Raw genomic sequence first — 18,826 nt, 5'->3', positions numbered from 1 at the left:
CCTTGTATTACGTCTTGCACTGTAACCTCTAACACTCCATCACTGAAAACACATAAACTTGGAGACAAACATTGAAAGCGTGCACGGTGCTGTACTGTAATACGCTGTGAGCGTGCACGGTGCTGTACTGTAATACGCTGTGAGCGTGCACGGTGCTGTATTGTAATACGCTGTGAGCGTGCACGGTGCTGTACTGTAATACGCTGTGAGCGTGCACGGTGCTGTATTGTAATAAAGGAGCGTGCACGGTGCTGTATTGTAATAAAGGGAGCGTGCACGGTGCTGTATTTTAATAAAAATGAGCGTGCACGGTGCTGTATTGTAATAAAATGAGCGTGCACGGTGCTGTATTGTAATAAAGGGAGCGTGCACGGTGCTGTATTGTAATAAAGGGAGCGTGCACGGTGCTGTATTGTAATAAAGTGAGCGTGCACGGTGCTGTACTGTAATAAAGGGAGCGTGCACGGTGCTGTATTGTAATATAGGGAGCGTGCACGGTGCTGTACTGTAATAAAGGGAGCGTGCACGGTGCTGTATTGTAATAAAGGGAGCGTGCACGGTGCTGTATTGTAATAAAGGAGCGTGCACGGTGCTGTATTGTAATATATGGAGCGTGCACGGTGCTGTATTGTAATAAAGGGAGCGTGCACGGTGCTGTATTGTAATAAAATGAGCGTGCACGGTGCTGTATTGTAATATAGGGAGCGTGCACGGTGCTGTATTGTAATAAAATGAGCGTGCACGGTGCTGTATTGTAATAAAATGAGCGTGCACGGTGCTGTATTGTAATATAGGGAGCGTGCACGGTGCTGTATTGTAATAAAATGAGCGTGCACGGTGCTGTATTGTAATAAAGGGAGCGTGCACGGTGCTGTATTGTAATAAAGGGAGCGTGCACGGTGCTGTACTGTAATAAAGGGAGCGTGCACGGTGCTGTATTGTAATAAAGGAGTGTGCACGGTGCTGTATTGTAATAAAATGAGCGTGCACGGTGCTGTATTGTAATAAAGGGAGCGTGCACGGTGCTGTATTGTAATAAAGGGAGCGTGCACGGTGCTGTATTGTAATAAAGGGAGCGTGCACGGTGCTGTATTGTAATAAAATGAGCGTGCACGGTGCTGTATTGTAATAAAGGGAGCGTACACGGTGCTGTATTGTAATAAAGGGAGCGTGCACGGTGCTGTACTGTAATAAAGGGAGCGTACACGGTGCTGTATTGTAATAAAGGGAGCGTGCACGGTGCTGTACTGTAATAAAATGAGCGTGCACGGTGCTGTATTGTAATAAAGGGAGCGTGCACGGTGCTGTATTGTAATAAAATGAGCGTGCACGGTGCTGTATTGTAATAAAGGGAGCGTGCACGGTGCTGTACTGTAATAAAGGGAGCGTGCACGGTGCTGTATTGTAATAAAGGAGCGTGCACGGTGCTGTACTGTAATAAAGGGAGCGTGCACGGTGCTGTACTGTAATAAAGGGAGCGTGCACGGTGCTGTATTGTAATAAAGGGAGCGTGCACGGTGCTGTATTGTAATAAAGGGAGCGTGCACGGTGCTGTACTGTAATAAAGGGAGCGTGCACGGTGCTGTACTGTAATAAAGGGAGCGTGCACGGTGCTGTATTGTAATAAAGGGAGCGTGCACGGTGCTGTACTGTAATAAAGGGAGCGTGCACGGTGCTGTATTGTAATAAAGGGAGCGTGCACGGTGCTGTACTGTAATAAAGGGAGCGTGCACGGTGCTGTACTGTAATAAAGGGAGCGTGCACGGTGCTGTATTGTAATAAAGGGAGCGTGCACGGTGCTGTATTGTAATAAAGGGAGCGTGCACGGTGCTGTATTGTAATAAAGGGAGCGTGCACGGTGCTGTATTGTAATAAAGGGAGCGTGCACGGTGCTGTATTGTAATAAAGGGAGCGTGCACGGTGCTGTATTGTAATAAAGGGAGCGTGCACGGTGCTGTATTGTAATAAAGGGAGCGTGCACGGTGCTGTACTGTAATAAAGGGAGCGTGCACGGTGCTGTATTGTAATAAAGGGAGCGTGCACGGTGCTGTATTGTAATAAAGGGAGCGTGCACGGTGCTGTACTGTAATAAAGGGAGCGTGCACGGTGCTGTATTGTAATAAAGGGAGCGTGCACGGTGCTGTATTGTAATTGAACATGTATAAACAGCAATGTGATGTGTGACCCTCCAGATTTCCACACGGTTTAATATTAAAGCAATTTGTTATAATGCGTACCGAATTAAAAGAGCACGTGTGGGGTTTTGTTGTGGTATTCCCACAGAATTATTTACTGCGCTAACTAAATGCGTCCGTTAAACTTTTTCCATCCCACACTTTTGCAGTACCGCTCCATGTTTAGCATTTAACGCATGAACAAAGAATGTATTCGCAGTTATTCCATGAGTCCCCTAGAGAAGAAGAAACACACGAAGAGAGAGAACGAAATGTGTGAAACAGGTGGTGCTGTTCAGAAAGCCGCAGGGTGTTCACGGCGCCATCCTTCATGATGTCTGTTCCGCATGCAAACCTTCCTCTTTCTCCTCCTTCTCATGTTCTCACTCTTACCCTTGATCCTCTGCCTATTCACTCCATCCTCGTTTCTTTCGCTCCCTGTCTCCTGTATTTCTAACGCACTCCAGCCCTTTCCATCACCTTATCTCCTGCTGCTCTGCCGAGTCGCTCAGTAATTGCAGTGTTGCGCTCCAGCTCATCGTATTACAGGCCCCTCCTGGTGCGACACTACCTTCTCACCTCCTCCTGGTGGTCCGGTAGATCGTTATGATATACCTTGGTGATACTTTTGCCTTCAGGCTGTGTGGAACGTTTCCTGTTCATTTTAACATCACAGCTTGATAATAAACGATTTCTTTTCAAAACATACACCATGTCTCCTTTGACCACTTGGGAGTGCCATTCGCATCCCTGGTATGCGTCATTCTGTTTACCTTTACCTGTACACTGTTAGCACCATAACCTTATTTATTTCATTTAACTTGTTTACTATTTGCACAACTGGTCGGATGCTGACTGCATTTCATCGCCTCTGTACTTGTACTCTGGCAATGACAATAAAGTTGAACCGATCCTAACCTAACCTAAGAGTCGCACTGGTGTGTATGTGTGGTAATCATCAGTAATTCATGATGCAGTGCAGTGTTCAAACTTTAGAAAAAGCCAAGCAAAGACTACACTCTCTGTGGACTGTCTTTGAAAAAGAATAGTACTTTTTGCCTACACAGTAAGATCACCACCCGCCCCCGATCCTGATTTGCTTCATGGTTCCTATGGTGACAAATGCCGTCACACCGTTGTTTTGGCTTCCTTCTCGATGCAGTCTCGATGTTCTTTTTCCCTCCGGTGTTCCTCTTAGAACATTCAACATATTCAGTCCCATCCGTCACGAAGCTGCTCGCTGCTATAGCGTTGGTGCTAATGCCTGGAAACGAACGCTACCTTATGGCAAGTAACTGTCGAAACATTGGACCGAGTACCGTCCGCTATCCACGTAACGATTAACAAGCACATTTGCATCCCCATCATTTTCTTTAGAACAAATAAATCATTCAAATGCGTTTGTCTTTTTTGGGGGGAGTTATTTACGAATCCAAAAACACCGGCGCTCCTGAAAAGCGTTCGCGCTTTCTTCTGGAGATCGAGAGTTCAAATCCTGATGATGCCACAGCAAATTTCTGGGAATTCTGGGAGCCCAAAAAGCTTAATTGCGTGTGCTTTGTGTGTGTGTGTGTGTGTGTGTGTGTGGGAGGGACATTTTCTCTCTCCCCTGTCAATCACTGCGACACTAGCCAATCACGGGCGTCTGTGAGATTATGTATGCGGAAGAGGGTAGGTAGTGATTTCCTCTGAGTGCGGCGCGCTGCAGTTGTGATGAAGCATGAGCAGTGTGTAGCATCCACCCGGATGATGCGACGGCAGCCACAGTCTGCCAGAACGCCCACCACACACCAGCTATTAGCCTAACACATTGCCCAAGGTCCCAAATAATGAATGTTGATCCAGCGTTGGGCTTTAAATTGTTTTTGAATATTTGATTAGATCCATTAATGTTGTTATTAAAAGAAGGTGTTTTGGCCAGCTGGGCTGAAAACCAGTTGATCTGATTAGCGAAGGCGCTGAGGGTTTATAGACGTATATTATTAATTTATAATTAGACTCCGTCGGGTCTGATCAAGCTCTCTGGGCATCTAATCAATCCACACAGACAGAGAGTCAGTTATGGCCTCAGTCAGAGCAGTGAAGCAGTGACCTTTCACCAGGGAGAAATCGATGGACAACCTTTTCAATATAACTGCTTTATGACCATCTGTTCACTCAGGGGTTTAATATGTGGCAGATTGCTGGAAAACATGTCTGCTGTGATTGCTGTGGAGTGTTATTAGCACTGAGCTAGCTTACTAGCATCACTCGCTGGCCACCGTTGGCTGCAGTGATTAAATGAAACTGACGTTTCATCACTCGACTCGCTCCAGGAATGAGATTTTGCTGGGAAACTCTGAAATTGAAACTCTGAAACTGAGGCTGGAACTTTCCGAGCAGACGCGAGTCCGATAAGATTAAAGAGTCACCAGTTCAACAAGCTTGCTCCGGAACTGTGTTTCTCTCTCGCGAAGGAGGCGTGGCCTGTGTGTCAGTGCATGTGATGGAGGTGTGGCCACTGTGTCTCAGTGCAAAAGAAGGAGGGAAGGCCTTTCTATCTGTTGTGAAGGAAAGGAGGTGTGGCATTTATGTCAGTCTAAGTGAAGGAAGTGTGGCCTGTGTGTCACAGTGCAAGGGAAGGAGGCGTGGCATGTATATGTTAGTCTCAGTGTGTCAGTGCAAGTGAAGGAGGTGTGGCCTCTGTGTGTCTGTCTCAATGAAGGGGGTGTGGCTTCTCTGTATCAGTGCAAGCAAAGGAGGTGTGGCCTCTGTGTCTCTGTCTCAGTGAAGGAGGTGTGGTCTCTGTGTCTCTGTCTCAGTGAAGGAGGTGTGGCCTCTGTGTCTCTGTCTCAGTGAAGGAGGTGTGGCCTTTGTGTCTCTGTCTCAGTGAAGGAGGTGTGGCCTCTGTGTCTCTGTCTCAGTGAAGGAGGTGTGGCCTTTGTGTCTCTGTCTCAGTGAAGGAGGTGTGGCCTCTGTGTCTCTGTCTCTGGTGGAATCAAAAACACACTGTTTTCGTGTATTACTTTAAATGCAAACAAGCTGCTGCTCCCCGCCCCTTTCCAGAAGAGGGCTGTGCCGTTACAGCTCGTGCTTCGGATACTACGGCAACAACAAATCAGGAGAACCAGTATGACAGACACCGTCATATATGTATGAATTCTACAGACAGTAAGCGTTTTCTGGCTAAAAATAAAAACGACGACATAGCTCTGGTCTCTGTGAATACAATCAGAGACAATGGTAACTTTAGCCGCATTAGCCGTGGAATCTGCTAACAAGTGCATTCGGAAAGGCGATTTGCAAACATTCACAAAATATAAAGTGCGATACTTATGTCTTCTGGATATGAAGCGGATCACGAACTTCTCCACTGCGTCTTCAGTGGCTCTGATTCTGGGAGAACATGAAGACTCGTACGTTCGTTGTTACAGCCAACAACAGAACACTCACAAAGCTTACGAAGCTGAGACGTTCCTCTCCTCACCGTAGCTGCTCACTCAGGGGCGGAGCTATGCTAATCACACTGGATAGAAAACACGAACGACTCGTGTTGAGACACTGTTTATGATTTATGAGGAATATAAAAAAAAGGGCTGGGTGGATCTGTACCACTGTAGGGCGGTTGTGTACACACACTGCCCACACACATTTCTGTTCAAACACCGTGTAAAAGTGAAAGTGTTGGCACCTCGTCTTATTGCGAGTAAAGGAGGTTTCAGTGAAGGAGTTGCGGCCTTTGTATCTGTCAGTCTCGGTGAACAAGGTATGGTCTTTGTGTGTCGGTGTGGATGAAGGAGGCGTTGCCTCTGTGTCTTAGTGCAAGTGAAAGAGGCGGGACCTCTGTACCTGTCAGTCTCGGTGACTCAGTGAGTCTTGATTTTCTCCTGAGATTTATTTTGGTGTTTTATATGTTCTGCTGCAATATTTGTCATCAAAGGCATCTTTAATTGTACTGTATAGAACCGCTGGCTTTAAATCTTTCATACACCAAAGCCTTGTCGCCTCAGAGGGAGAGATACACACGCGGAACTCTCTCAAGTGTTGGGTTGTGTATGTCTTTACAACTTTTAATTAGGTTTTCAATCAGTATGCTTGTCTCTCAGTACACGTAGAGGCGCAATATCAATCCGTTCTGTTTCTCTGTATTACACATTCCCAATGGAGGCGCTGAAAGTACACCGATTTTTTTTTTTTCATTTTTATTATGTACTATATATGAGTGCCGAGTGATTTGAGGATATTAAATGAGTGCGTGTGTATATTAGATGGTACAACATCAGCTTTGAGTGGTGCGGGCCACCATGTTGCTTGCCTTGATTCAGTGCCAGAACCCTGCAGATACAAGACTCAGGATTTTTCTACATGAATGCTAATGCTACAGTTGGAAGTGGGTCAGCTTTCTGTAATCCGCTGTGCTTTCAGTTCAGCTTACACAGACCTGCAGCTGACAAACACACACAACACCGAAAGCAAAATAAGCGTTACGTAAGTTCTCAACAGTCTCAGAAGGACTAAAGTGATTAAGTTGCTAACAAGTTGGATCTGGTTAATAGCTATTCATTGCTCCACCGCTGGGATCATAAAAGAGCTAAATTGAATTCTGACAATTAAACAGCCAGTCGTTACTCAGGCTCTGACCAATCAGACGTCTTGTTACTGTCTCTGACCAATCAGACGTCTTGTTACTCAGTCTCTGACCAATCAGATGTCTTGTTACTCAGTCTCTGACCAATCAGACGTCTTGTTACTCAGTCTCTGACCAATCAGACGTCTTGTTACTCAGTCTCTGACCAATCAGATGTCTTGTTACTCAGTCTCTGACCAATCAGATGTCTTGTTACTCAGTCTCTGACCAATCAGACGTCTTGTTACTTAGTCTCCGACCAATCAGACGTCTTGTTACTCAGGCTCTGACCAATCAGACGTCTTGTTACTCAGTCTCTGACCAATCAGACGTCTTGTTACTCAGGCTCTGACCAATCAGACGTCTTGTTACTCAGGCTCTGACCAATCAGACGTCTTGTTACTCAGTCTCTGACCATTCAGAAGTCTTGTTACTCAGTCTCTGACCATTCAGAAGTCTTGTTACTCAGTCTCTGACCAATCAGAAGTCTTGTTATTCAACACCGACATTGCAGACGTAATATTTGCAATATTTTAGCTGTCATGTGATAGAGAAGCACAAATCATGGGATGGAAGCTGGCAGCAATTAAATTGAAAAGTGTTGATAGGAATGTTATTGTGCTTGATTTAAAAGATCTTTTTTTTTAATTGTGTCTCTCTTTCTTTTCTTTCTCTCTTTTCTTCCTCTCTCCTCAGGAGCATGTGACTCGTGAGGAGGCTCGCAGCCTGACGCCTCGCCAGTGTGCAGCCATGGACCTCGTGCTTCCCACCATCAAGGTGACTCTCAACTCTTTCTCTCTTTCTTTCCATCTCTCTCTTCTCTTAATCTAGCTCTTCTTCCACTTATTCTTTCGTCATCACTCCGTCTCTCATCAAGGACAAATCTCTTTTCACTCACTTTTCACTCAATCCCCTTCTCTCTTAACAGGTTCGTCTCTTGTTATCTCTCTCTATCAATCTGACCGTCTCTCTCTTTGTCTTTCTCTCTCTTCTTCTGTCTCTATATCTGTGTCCCTCTCTCCCTCTCTCTCTCTCTCTCTCTCTCTCTCTCTCTGTCTCACTTCCTCTCCTCATCCCTCCATCCTTCTTCAGGTGCAATTTATTTATCTTTTCTCCTCCAAGCACTAATGGATTTATTCTCTGAAAACACGTTTAAACGGTTAAATAAATATAGTTTGTCTGTCTGGGAAAACCCTTAATGGTTCTAAGTAGAACCCAACAACAGACGGTTCTCTCTTTTATAAAGGGTTTAGGAAGCAAAGAACCCTCAACTATCCATTTCCCTAAGGGAAGAAACACTTCCTATTTCTCCACTCGCATTCCTTCTTCCCACTATTTTCATCTCTGGTGTGTGTGTGTGTGTGTGTGTGTGTGTGTGTGTGTGTGAGCTATTTTGGGAAGCAGATTGAGGTGTGACCTTGGTATGCATGGTGAGAACACTCACCGTGAAGGTGTGAGGTGGTACCACGACCTCTCCATCTCCTGTGGGTGCTGATGCTGACACACACACAAACACACACACACACACACACACGCACACACACACACACACAAACACACACACACACACACGTGTAAAATGAGCACTGCTTGCTTTTAAATCCCTGTCCGTCTGCACCTGTGTCAGAGAACACAACCAATTCAGACTCAGTCTCCTAGGCAACCGTCTCCTCCTCCTTCCTCACTTTCTGACCAATCACAGAGCCAGGATGTTTCTCATTAGCATTCAGAGCAGAGGAACCGATTAAAGGAGTTTAAAAGTTAAAAATAAAGGCCTGGTGATGGAGATTAAGATGTGTGTGGAGTTCTTCTCATCTTTTAAAACCAGTTAGACCACAACACTGTTGAGTAGTGCCGCTTATATTAATACACTGCAGGGTTTCTATTAACTTTAAGGCAGAGAAAAATGAGAGGCTGGTGATGGAACAACAGTTTATAGCTACTATAACGTAAGTGAGAAGTTTCTTGGATGTTCCACAACATTAAACGTAACTATAAATGGATAAAAAGTATGAGGTGTCATTCTGTAATATGGAAAAGCTGGAATTTTTGATAACTTGTTGTCATGTAAGGGGAAAGAAAGCGTATGAGACGTGTGTAATAAGCGTACAGAGCGTATGAGACGCGTGTAATAAGCGTACAGAGAGCATGAGACGCGTGTAATAAGCGTACAGAGCGTATGAGACGTGTGTAATAAGCGTACAGAGCGTATGAGACGCGTGTAATAAGCGTACAGAGAGTATGAGACGCGTGTAATAAGCGTACAGAGCGTATGAGACGCGTGTAATAAGCATACAGAGCGTATGAGACGTGTGTAATAAGCGTACACGTATACAGCGTATGACACGTGCGATGACGGAGTACAGACAGTTCTGAACTTTCACAGCTGCAGAATGAAACCGAGCTGTTGGAATTCGGCCTGTTACAAACCCACGGCGTGTGTGAGACACACACTCACCGACTATCCCTAAAAGAAGGGCCGATTGCATTCCTGCGGCCGTCAGGACTCGGTAAAAGCACTTTAAAGTGCACTTCATTTGAAAGAGAAGCCTGTTTCTGTGCAGGTCTGAGGTTAGATTAGATTTTGCCTCGCGTCAGATATGACGCGTTAACCCTGTGAAATTATCTCAGATTCTAAATAAATGTTTGTCTTTTTTTAAATACGCTCAGAAGCACTTTATAGCCCAAAGGGCACGGGATCATTTTCGTCCACACAAAATATCACTCTAGTGATCGATACTAATAAAATTCTGAGTACACTTGAATTAAGTGCACTTGAATTGAGCACCAAGTTAAGTGAAGTTAATTATTTAAGTACACAGGTTCCCTGATGGTCTAGCGGCTAGCGTGCGGCGCTCTCACTCTCACTACCGCGACCAGAGTTCACTTCCTGCTCCGAAAACTATAAAGTACGCTATAGGAACTTCGAGTTAATTATTTAAGTCGTGCACGGTGGCTTAGTGGTTAGTACGTTCGCCTTGAGGGTTTCGGGTTCGATTCCGGGTACTCCGGTTTCCTCCCCAGTCCAAAGACATGCCTGGTAGGCGTGTCCAAAGTGTCCATGTGTGAATGTGTATGTGATTGTGCCATGTGATAGAGTGGCACCCTGTCCAGGGTGTACAATGCTCCCCGCCTTGTGCATTGGACAAGACTGATGCGCCCTGGGCTCCAGGTTCCCCTGAAGGATAAGCGGTATAGAAAATGGATGGAAGGATGTGCTATGTAGCACACACGCATCTGACCACGCGTATGTCCGGCATTCCCTGCTCGCCCTGTTGTGCACGTGTAGGGCGGTGGTAGCTCAGTGGTTAAGATGTTGGACTACTGATCGTAGGCTCGTGAGTTCAGCACCGCCAAGCTACCACCCTTGGGCCCTTGAGTAAGACCCTTAACCCTCAGCTGCTCAGATATATAAATGTAAGTCGCTCTGGATAACGGCGTCCGCTAGTCCAGTCTACATGAGCATCAAGTTAAGTGAGCTTAAATATACACAAATTCTGGGAGACCCCATTGCTCAGTGAAATCGAGGGAACGAGTTTACTCAATCGATTGCGTACAGTCATCTTGTCAGGGTTTTCAGTGTACTGTTCTGAGAGAGCGAGACGTGAGATTAGACCGTGACGCACACTTCTATCAGTCCGTCACACCCTGCTGCTCTTCCATGACTTCTCTACAGCCTCGGGATTAAAAGACAAAAAAAAAGTGATGTTTTTAGTGAAACTACAGAGAGTGTGATATTACCGGCTTTTCTCTCTGACTCACGCCTGTCTTCAGTGATATTGTGTATATTTGTTGGTGTGTGTGTGTGTGTGTGAAGGCGGTGGAAATGACCACTTTCTTCCTGCTGCTTCTCAGACCTTTTCCTTAAGGGAACAAAACTGCAACACTGGCAGGAAGGAAACAAATAGATTTGAATGTTTTGGAAGCGTTTCGTTGAATAAACACGACGTTTCGTGTCACATCGTGATAGCGCTGAACTTTTTCTGACGTTTGAAGAATGGCAGAGTTTATTCGTACAAGTGAAACACGCAAGATCATCGAATCTTGTCCGATACATAGAGGGATATCTGAAATCGAGCAAAACGATAAATAAAGCAATAAGAGGTGGATTCGATGATAAATCAGTCACTGACGTGAGGAATTTAACTCTTGGTGTCATGCTGTTATGGGAAAATAATCAACGATGGTGTGATGTGATTTGTTTTGGTTTTTTTTGAGTTACTGTTCCCAGCCTACAGTTAACGATGGTCCTAAAACTGAAGTGTTTTATTCCTCTTATACCAATGATTACGTTTTTCATTTATTAAACAACAACGTCCCTTTCTATCATTTCATAGTTACATTTAGTGTTGGTTACGATATAGCCACTAAACACGGTCATTGCCTCTCCAGCCTCTCTTGTATTCTCTCTCGCTCTTGAAGCTCGTGGCTTGTAACGTTATAAAACCGACTGTTACAAAGCGCTGACACTGGAGACTCCTTCCATAAATGTTCATTTAAGATTTTCTTACTTAATTTATCACATCAGTGATTATCACCCATCGGCATATCAATGGATTCTGTTTGTGTGCTCATGTGGAGCGTCCGCCGTCCCTTTGAACGAGCCGTTACTGTAGAAACGATAACGTATCAGAACGAGCGCGTTAATATCAACCTGCAACTCCTGTCAGAGCTGCTGTTTTAGAAAACTAATCAACGCTTTCTGACCAATCAGAGACCAGGCTGTGATATATTAAGTTTAAAAAGTGACGGAGTAAAAGCTTTTAAAAGCTCACTTTGTGTGAACGTCGCTGCTTCTGTGATGCTAATTTCATCTGAGTCTATTTAAATGCAGCTGTTTACAGTGTAGTCAAGTTGATTCTTTTCCCATGATGCAAAGTTGAATTTGTAGGTGACTCGGACAGTGACACCAATGATCAGTGAGTTGATACGATATCACCTATACAATACATTAATATATATTTAATGCATATAGAATGCATTATTACCTATATAACTATATAATGCATTATAACATAGTTGATACCTATATAATGCATTATTACCTCTATGCTACCTATATAATGCATTATGACCTCTATGCTACCTATATAATGCATTATTACCTCTATGCTACCTATATAATGCATTATGACCTCTATGCTACCTATATAATGCATTATTACCTCTGTGATACCTATAAAATGCATTATTACCTCTATGCTACCTATATAATGCATTATTACCTCTATGCTACCTATATAATGTATTATTACCTCTATGATACCTATAAAATGCATTATGACCTCTATGCTACCTATATAATGCATTATTACCTCTATGCTACCTATATAATGCATTATTACCTCTATGATACCTATATAATGCATTATTACCTCTATGCTACCTATATAATGCATTATTACCTCTATGATACCTATATAATGCATTATTACCTCTATGCTACCTATATAATGCATTATGACCTCTATGCTACCTATATAATGCATTATGACCTCTATAATACCTATATGATATCTATCAGATATAGATCTGTTAAGATGAAATGTTCTTGGCTCTTACTATTTTTCCTGTGGACATGATTGTTTCTGTAATGCAGTGACCGTGATTTCGGTCCTTGCTATCCATCACACTGCAGATACAATCAGAAAACTCACAGTTGTACCCTCTCCAAGTTTCTAAGAATCATTAAGTCTCACTTTAACCCTTTGCTGCACCTCAGTACGTTTGGTCCGTAATCGTCCGCTATCGCTATTGTAATTTTTGTTCCACTCCATCTATTTTCATCTGATTCTACCAGCACACAGTCTACTTACACAATCATCCAGGTTTATGATACTCTCATTACGGCTCAGCCGTCATGACGAGCTTGTCACGAAAACCGACGTGCCCAATCGATTCCCTGGAAACAAAAGTCCATTTTTTTTTGCTGTTCATTTCTCTCAGCTTGATGGATTCAGTGGTTTCCTCAGTAATTATTCATGACATCCTGCAGCAGATAATAAATCCATGAACTCATCTGGTTTTTCTCCCTGGAACCTTGCAGATAGACATTTATGTGAAGGAATGATTGATTTCCCAAAAGCCCTTGGGTTTATGGATTTGACTAGAGAACTCTAACCCTGTCCTGAGTATTACCGTTAGCCTTATAACTTTAACGAGAGTTCGGAGACTGATGACTCTGATGAGATCCTGAAACTAATACAAAAGTTATGAGAAGAAAACAATAACTTTTACAAAACTGGATTCATGAGCAGGTTCGTGGAGTTCATGAGGTTAAGTGGTCACCTTTCAAAAACATTTTGGGTCAAAACGATGGATTTTAAATGTTTATTAAACGTGGAACTATACGACAGATGATTTGTCTGAAATGAAAAATTTCGGGGCGCTGCCGAGCTGCCAATGGAGTAACATGGAACGGTGGAGGCTCCTGCTGTTTCTGATTAAAACTGTAATTAACTTGCGCTTTTCAGCCATACATTTGATTTTGACTTACTCTACTAGGTTTTTGTTTGCACGTTTAACTTTGAACGACGTTAAAATGTCTGGAAAAAACATGAGAACTCGTAGTACCATTCAGACACAACTGAGTCCTAGTGTACGCGCCACGACCACAGCCTTGAGTGAGTCGCCTCATTCCCCTGAATCCGCCTTGCCGCGCGTTGACCCTGACTTCGCCGCCCTCAGGCTCGAGTTGCTGGCTTCGCTGAGGACAGACATTGCAGATATTTTTAAAAAGAAGCTCCAGGAGACTCTCAGGGGTGCGCTGGCTACTATCCAGCTTGACCTGCAGGCCGTGAAGACACAGCTGGTTAGTGATAAAGTTGCTACCGATGCTACCATATCAACACTGAAAGGTACTGTTGAGGAAATGGATCACGCTCTCTCCGGTTGCACCGATGCCATAGCTCAGATGAAGACTACTATCGAGTCTCTCACTGCGACTGTCACCAAGTTGGAGAATAAATGTGAGGATTTGGAGTCGAGGTCACGGCGCAATAACGTTGGGATAGTCGGAGTTCCAGAGGGCGCTGACATCTGTACAACTGCTGCTGTAGCGGCCTTGCTGAAGGAGGCGTTTGGTCTGGAGAAGGAGCCGGTTTTGGACCGGTCCCACCGGACCCTTCAGCCTAATCCCAAGCCTGGTGAACGACCACGAGCTATTGTGTGCAGATTCCACTATCACAGTGACTGTGCTGACATTTTACGCCGCACGAGAGATCTCCAACGGATTAAAGTGAGCGATTTGACTATTTCAGTTTTCCCGGACCACACAGCCAAGACAGCCCGGGCCCGGGCCAAGTTTAATGAGGTAAGGGGTCAACTTCGTGGCATTGAGGACGCTCGCTATGGAATACTTCACCCGGCATGGCTTCGCATTACTTATAACGGTGTTCATAAGGACGTCCTCGTTTCAGCGGAGGAAGCAGGAGAAGCTGTCAGATTCGTCAAGAATCTGGGTGAGCTGCCTCACCTACGACAGCGGCGTCTTTTTCGCGTACAAAATTAGTTTTCCCACTGAATCCTTGTCTAATTCTGAACTGATTTGTAATTTGGACCGTATAGCTCCATCCACTTTTGGGAACTAATCCAGGAGCCAGGAGTCAAGAGGCGAGGGGCATACACTGTATCCCCTGTCAATCACAACAACGCTAGCTAATTATGGGTGTGGGTGAGCTCATGGAGGTAGGTGGAAGAGGGTAGATAGCTTTTTCCTCCCTCAGACTGTGTTACGCTACCTTGAAAAGCAGTTCGAAAAGACGCAGAACATCTGTTTATAGCTGCTATAACGCGATAAATGTAATAGCTAACGTGTTTAGTGGATGTTCCACGATGTTAAATATAACTGTAAGGAAACGAAAACTTTAAAAGTACAATGTGTCGGTTTTAAATACGTAAAGAAAACACTAAAAGTGTTACCAGATTTCTGTGGTGCAAGAGGAGAAAAACACTTAGGGATGCTGTTAGAGGAAAATAATGACATCACAATGACGCTAATTCCTTTCCTATAATTGCACAAGGCTACATTTTTAATCTTTACTTAATTGGCATAGTTCCTGATGAGAATCCAACTCTGCTAATTCAGTGGTGAATTATTGAAGTGTTTGTGAAGTCGTCAAGCGTTTTTCCGGCGTCTCAGTTTGACCAGTCAGCACTACTGAGCATAATTTGCCCGCTAAACAAACAATCCAAATGCCTTATTATCAGCCGCTTGGATCAGGCATGCAATTACCTAATTTCAGCTAAATTGGGGTTTGTGTTTTTTTTTGTTTTCAGGCTGTAATTGGCAGCAGAGTGAAGGGTCTGGAAGGAAACGCTGACATGAGGCTATATCTCAATTAGACAGCCTGGGGACAGAGAGAGAGAGAGAGAGAGAGAGAGAGAGAAATACTTGTTTATAAAGTGGTTAAAGTAGATAAAGCGCTGCAGAGATACCGCTCTAATCCTGCGTTCAGGAAGTGACGGCCCATCATTTATCTCCTGTATACATTGACACTGAGCTGCGATTCTGCTGACAGCATCTACTGATATTTGAATGGAAAGTTTCTCAGTTTTATGCAAATTAGACAGAAAGCGGTGAAGCAACAAAACTTAACAATTCTTTACTTTAACGACAGAAAATAACAGTCGCTCAAACACAGAAAAAGAAAAATTAGTTTGGCAAAGTTTGGGTACTATTACTACAATTACTACTACTATTACTGTTATTACTATTACTTAAATTACTACTATCACTACTGCTAGTACTATTACTTCTCTTATTACTACTAGTAGTACTATTGTTACCATTACTGCTGCTAATATTGCTACTATTACTATCGTTGCTGCTGTTATTATTATTAATTTTCCTATTACTACTACAATTACTTCTCTTACTCCTACTAGTACTTTTATTACTACTACTACTACTACTACTACTACTAATAATAATAATAATAATAATACTGCTTCTATTACTGCTGCTACAACTACTACTATTAATACTCACACTAGTATACAAAATACATCTTCAATTTAGTGCAGTACCATTAGCAGTATTAATACCTGTAGTAGTGCGCTAGTATACTAACACAAATTTGGGTGTGTTGTGTTTACGGGTCTGAGTTTGGATTTTCTTGCTTTTTCGTTTGTTTCGATTTTAAATGACCCAAACCCACCAAAAAGATATTTTATTGGGAGAAAAAAAAAAAATCTCGTTCTAGTTAGATCCAGATTTTTAAGCCACGCCCACAAGAAACAAATCAGCTATCGGTTGCTGAGAGGCAGAACGAACGTCTGGGGTTGTGTGAGATGAGAAAATCAGAGAGAAGGGGATAAAAAGAATACGAAAGAGGTAAATGAGATAGACAGTGTTGAAGTGACGGTCCCTCGTTGCCATTTACCGGAAGGCCTCTGTACTGAAAACTCAATCTGGCTTAATCGCATCATCAAATCAACAAACTGTTTACAGTCCCACTGATGGCGGGCCGCTAATCTGTTATTGTCCATCCTTCAAACGGAGCAATAATTGCCTGAGTGTGTGTGATGGATATGTCAGACGTTCGTCCAGATGCCTGGTCATCTCCCATTTAATCGCTCAGCACTAACGAGCAGTGAGGCCATGGGTGGGTGTGAGACATTGCAGAATATTAATACCTTTGACACTGAGTGTGTGGTGAAACTTTTTTTTTTTTTTAATTCCATTAAAAAAAGTGAGCGCTTGAACATAACAGGAGCATTTTAATAAATTCTCTGTAATATTAGTCTGAAACCAAGAAAAGACAGTCTCAGTTACTGGCCTTAACGTTTCACATATAACGCAAATCTTTATAACATGGTAAATGGACGAGAAACAACATTTAAAGAGTGGTCTCGGGACTGGTTTTGATTAGAAAAAAGGGTATAATGTTTTGTTGTTGGTTTTTTTAAAAAGGGCCCAGCGTTCTCTTGGTGTCTTTTTCCACACAAACCCTTTGAGGAGCTCAAGCTGTTTGCTGCCGATGTGTGATAGGAGCTCCCCGAGGCGTCGCATCCCCAAAGAGACGTGTCAGGATTCGGCTGATGTCAAAACGAATAAAAATATCAAACTTCTCGGGATTCTGTATTTTTCCAACTGCCTTTACAAAACTTGGATTCAAAAGGCAGGCCTCGGTTGTAGACCGCATAGACGTTTTGAAGGTTTCCTCAAAGGGACAGACTGAGGAACCCATTAGGGACACTGCCTCAATGACAGAGAAGCCACAAGGTAATCATCTTCAATGCGAGATTCGTAAAAAAATGTTCGAGTTTAGATTAGCACCTTTAAAAAGCCTAGGTAGGTCTGCGTCTCAGTGACTCTTCAATCATCTGTTCATCTCTGTCTCGCTCTTTCTCTCACTCTCGCTCTCGCTCTCTCTCTCTCTCTAAGTGATGCAATTGATTGGTCAGTAATGAAATTGTTAATGATAATAGAGAGACAAATAGATTGTCGAAATGTATTTATATTGATGGGATAAAGCTAAACCCTTGCCACATCATGTTATGTGTGGATTTAATTGTTATTGAGAAGTCTTATTATATTGTATCGTGGTGTTTATTAAGTGGTGGAGGAATCTGGTAACAGACCATCTAAAACATGACAGTATAACACCATAAAACATCAAAGGAGTTAAAATTCATCTGGCTTACGAATCATTGTCTTCTGTTTCTTTCTCTCTCTCCTTCCAGCAATATTTCCATGCTGGAGGAAACGGCCTAAAGAAAACGTACCTGGAGAAAAGTCCGGAGCTGAAATCTCTGAAATATGCGCTTAGCCTTTACACCCAACCCACAGATGCCTTGATCAAAAAATATATATGCACCCAGATGTCTCAAGGTAAGAAATAATTCTGTTGGAGGGATAAATCTTAGTGATGATGGAGGGTGTGTGTGTGTTGGGAGGGGGGTATTTTTTACTGTGAATAACCCAGATGTGAGTTATAAGCAAGCGGGGGAAAGGATAAGTGGCTTTATTCTCATAATATTGTTTGTATTGATCATCACTGACATGGAGATGAGATCTATTGGGTATAGTAGTGCAATAAATGGTGCAAATGCATTGCTGTAAAATCTAAAGAGATGGGTGGGTTTAATGGGGCAGAACATTGCTAAATCGTGAACACAACAGGCGCTCCCTGTGGTTTCAATTCTAATTGTAGTGCAGCTGAATAATGATGTTCAATATCATATTCCGGCTCTCAAGGCGGTGCTTCGAAAGAGATACTGTTTACAAGAGGATGTATAGTGTGTAGTTCTGGAAACTTGCTCAGATATTGCAAATAAGTCATTTTATGTGGCGTTAATACATGGTATGGCATGGCGTGAGACATTGCGAGACACTGTGGGACAGTCTGAGACATTGCGAGACACTGTGGGACAGTCTGAGACATTGCGAGACACTCTGGGACAGTCTGAGACATTGTGGCACAATGTGAGACATTGTGAGAGAGTCTGAGACATTGTGAGACACTGTGGGACAGTCTGAGACATTGTGGCACAATGTGAGACATTGTGAGAGAGTGTGAGACATTGTGAGACACTGTGGGATAGTCTGAGACATTGTGAGACACTGTGGGACAGTCTGAAACATTGCGAGACACTGTGGGACAGTCTGAGGCATTGTGAGATACTCTGGGACAGTCTGAGACATTGTGAGACACTGTGGGACAGTCTGAGACATTGTGAGACACTCTGGGACAGTCTGAGACATTGTGAGAGAGTGTGAGACATTGTGAGACACTGTGGGACAGTCTGAGACATTGTGAGACATCGTGGGACAGTCTGGGACATTGTGAGACACTGTGGGACAGTCTGAGACATTGTGAGACATCGTGGGACAGTCTGGGACATTGTGAGACACTGTGGGACAGTCTGAGACATTGTGGGACAGTCTGAGACATTATGAGACACTCTGAGACATTGTGAGACACTGTGGGACAGTCTGAGACATTGTGAGACATTGTGGGACAGTCTGAGACATTGTGAGACACTGTGGGACAGTCTGAGACATTGTGAGACACTGTGGGACAGTCTGAGACATTGTGAGACA

At 43.5% G+C, this 18,826-nt stretch overlaps 1 protein-coding gene across 4 annotated transcripts in view; it reads left to right on the top strand.

The window, feature by feature from the left end:
- Positions 1–18,826, top strand: part of LOC128607100 (protein unc-13 homolog C) — a 179,760-nt gene that overhangs the window by 141,992 nt on the left and 18,942 nt on the right. For all 4 annotated transcript variants that reach the window (XM_053623744.1, XM_053623745.1, XM_053623741.1 and 1 more), the window contains 2 exons: positions 7,477–7,557; positions 17,467–17,614. In XM_053623744.1, coding sequence (XP_053479719.1) covers positions 7,477–7,557; positions 17,467–17,614 — 229 coding nt within the window. The remainder of the gene's footprint in view (positions 1–7,476; positions 7,558–17,466; positions 17,615–18,826) is intronic.

This window comes from Ictalurus furcatus, chromosome 4 (assembly GCF_023375685.1).
Source record: "Ictalurus furcatus strain D&B chromosome 4, Billie_1.0, whole genome shotgun sequence".
NCBI classification, from domain to species: domain Eukaryota; kingdom Metazoa; phylum Chordata; class Actinopteri; order Siluriformes; family Ictaluridae; genus Ictalurus; species Ictalurus furcatus.
Note: the sequence above shows the minus strand (reverse complement) of the source record. Positions and strands in the feature narration are given on the sequence as shown.